General features: G+C 32.7%; 1 protein-coding gene across 1 annotated transcript; it reads left to right on the top strand.

The window, feature by feature from the left end:
- Positions 1 to 7: 7 nt before the first annotated feature.
- On the top strand, positions 8 to 1,510 carry LOC112456109 (cyclin-C-like). Its single transcript, XM_025018467.1, has 3 exons — positions 8 to 465; positions 572 to 823; positions 901 to 1,510. The coding sequence occupies exons 1-3, from the start codon at positions 267 to 269 to the stop codon at positions 1,101 to 1,103; spliced, it is 654 nt and encodes a 217-aa protein (XP_024874235.1). The 5' UTR covers positions 8 to 266; the 3' UTR covers positions 1,104 to 1,510.
- The last annotated feature ends 6 nt before the right edge of the window (positions 1,511 to 1,516 follow it).

Here is a 1,516-nt window from a genome sequence, read left to right as displayed (position 1 = left end):
TATTGAAACGTACAGCTAGTTTTCATCCAGCAAAACTATCTACTTTCGTCTGTTAACAAAGATGTTAAATGGTTCAGTGAAATCCATATTTTACGTGAATTATTAAATTCATTAAAACGAGGATTTAACATTTACCAAGCTGTAATTTATCGTTCATAAGTAGGGAAGACTGTGTTACATTTTGTCGTATATATTACCAAGCATATGCTATGTGTAACATAATCTGTAACTACATTCATACATAAATCCTGTCACTAGTGATACAGATGATAGGTGAACAGTTAAAATTGAGGCAACAAGTGGTAGCTACTGCGACAGTCTATTTTAAAAGATTTTATGCTCGCAATAGCTTAAAATGCATAGACCCTCTATTATTAGCTCCTACTACAGTCTTTCTGGCATCAAAAGTAGAAGAGTTTGGAGTAATTTCTAATAGTAGACTGATATCGACAATGGGAAATGTAAGTAAGTTCCATGATATATTGAATCCACTGTTACAGTTTGTTGGGGACTTGTGTCTAACTAAACGGTTTGATTAATGTCGTGTTTATTTTTTTTTTTTTTTTTTTAGTTAAGAACAAATTTAGTTATGCGTATTCGCAGGAATTTCCATATCGTACAAATCATATCTTGGAGTGTGAGTTTTATCTTTTGGAACATTTGGACTGTTGTTTGATAGTATATCAACCATACCGTCCTTTGTTAACATTAATTCAGGATGTGGGACCAGATGATCAGTTACTTATGCTTGCGTGGCGTATTATTAATGACAGTCTAAGAACGGACGTATGTTTGTTATATCCGCCTTATCAAATAGCTATTGGTAAGATACAAGTAATTGTTTTTCTCGATGCTTCAATATCACGAGGAAACTTAATGACAATATATTTTCCTTTACAGGCTGTTTGCAAATAGCTTGCGTGATATTGCAGAAAGATCTCAAATCGTGGTTTGCGGAATTAAACGCAGATATGGAAAAGATTCAAGAGATAGCACGGTACATAATAAATTTATATGAATTGTGGAAAAAATATGACGAAAAGAACGAGATGCCGGCAATATTAGCTAAAATGCCAAAACCAAAAGCAGCGCCACAGCGTTGACAGCAAGTTCTTGATTCGCCGAATGTCTGGGATTCGTGCTAATGCAGTGAACTGCTTCGATTAAAAATCTATCCTTTTTCCCAACATATATCACTATCAGACATACATAGAATTGACAACGAATATTGTTCTGCATTTATATCTGCGTAAAAGTATGTCTTAATCCATACATAAAGCTATGTTTCAAAATATGTCCAAATAATAATATTGCAGAATTATTTGATATTTCTGTGTACTTGATGCTCGATATAACGTATGGACGAGAATTATACATGCCACAGTTAAATGATTATTACAATTTAATCCAATTTTGCTCACTACCTAATAAGTGTATAGTAAAACTACTAATTTATATGTTTATTCGCATGCCTTTCATCATTTGTATACAGTATTACCTATTGATTTAAATTATA

The sequence above is a fragment of the Temnothorax curvispinosus genome, unplaced genomic scaffold (genome assembly GCF_003070985.1).
Source record: "Temnothorax curvispinosus isolate PA1 unplaced genomic scaffold, ASM307098v1 QBEX01000075.1, whole genome shotgun sequence".
Classification (NCBI taxonomy): domain Eukaryota; kingdom Metazoa; phylum Arthropoda; class Insecta; order Hymenoptera; family Formicidae; genus Temnothorax; species Temnothorax curvispinosus.
This window is presented reverse-complemented; position numbering and strand designations above follow the sequence as displayed.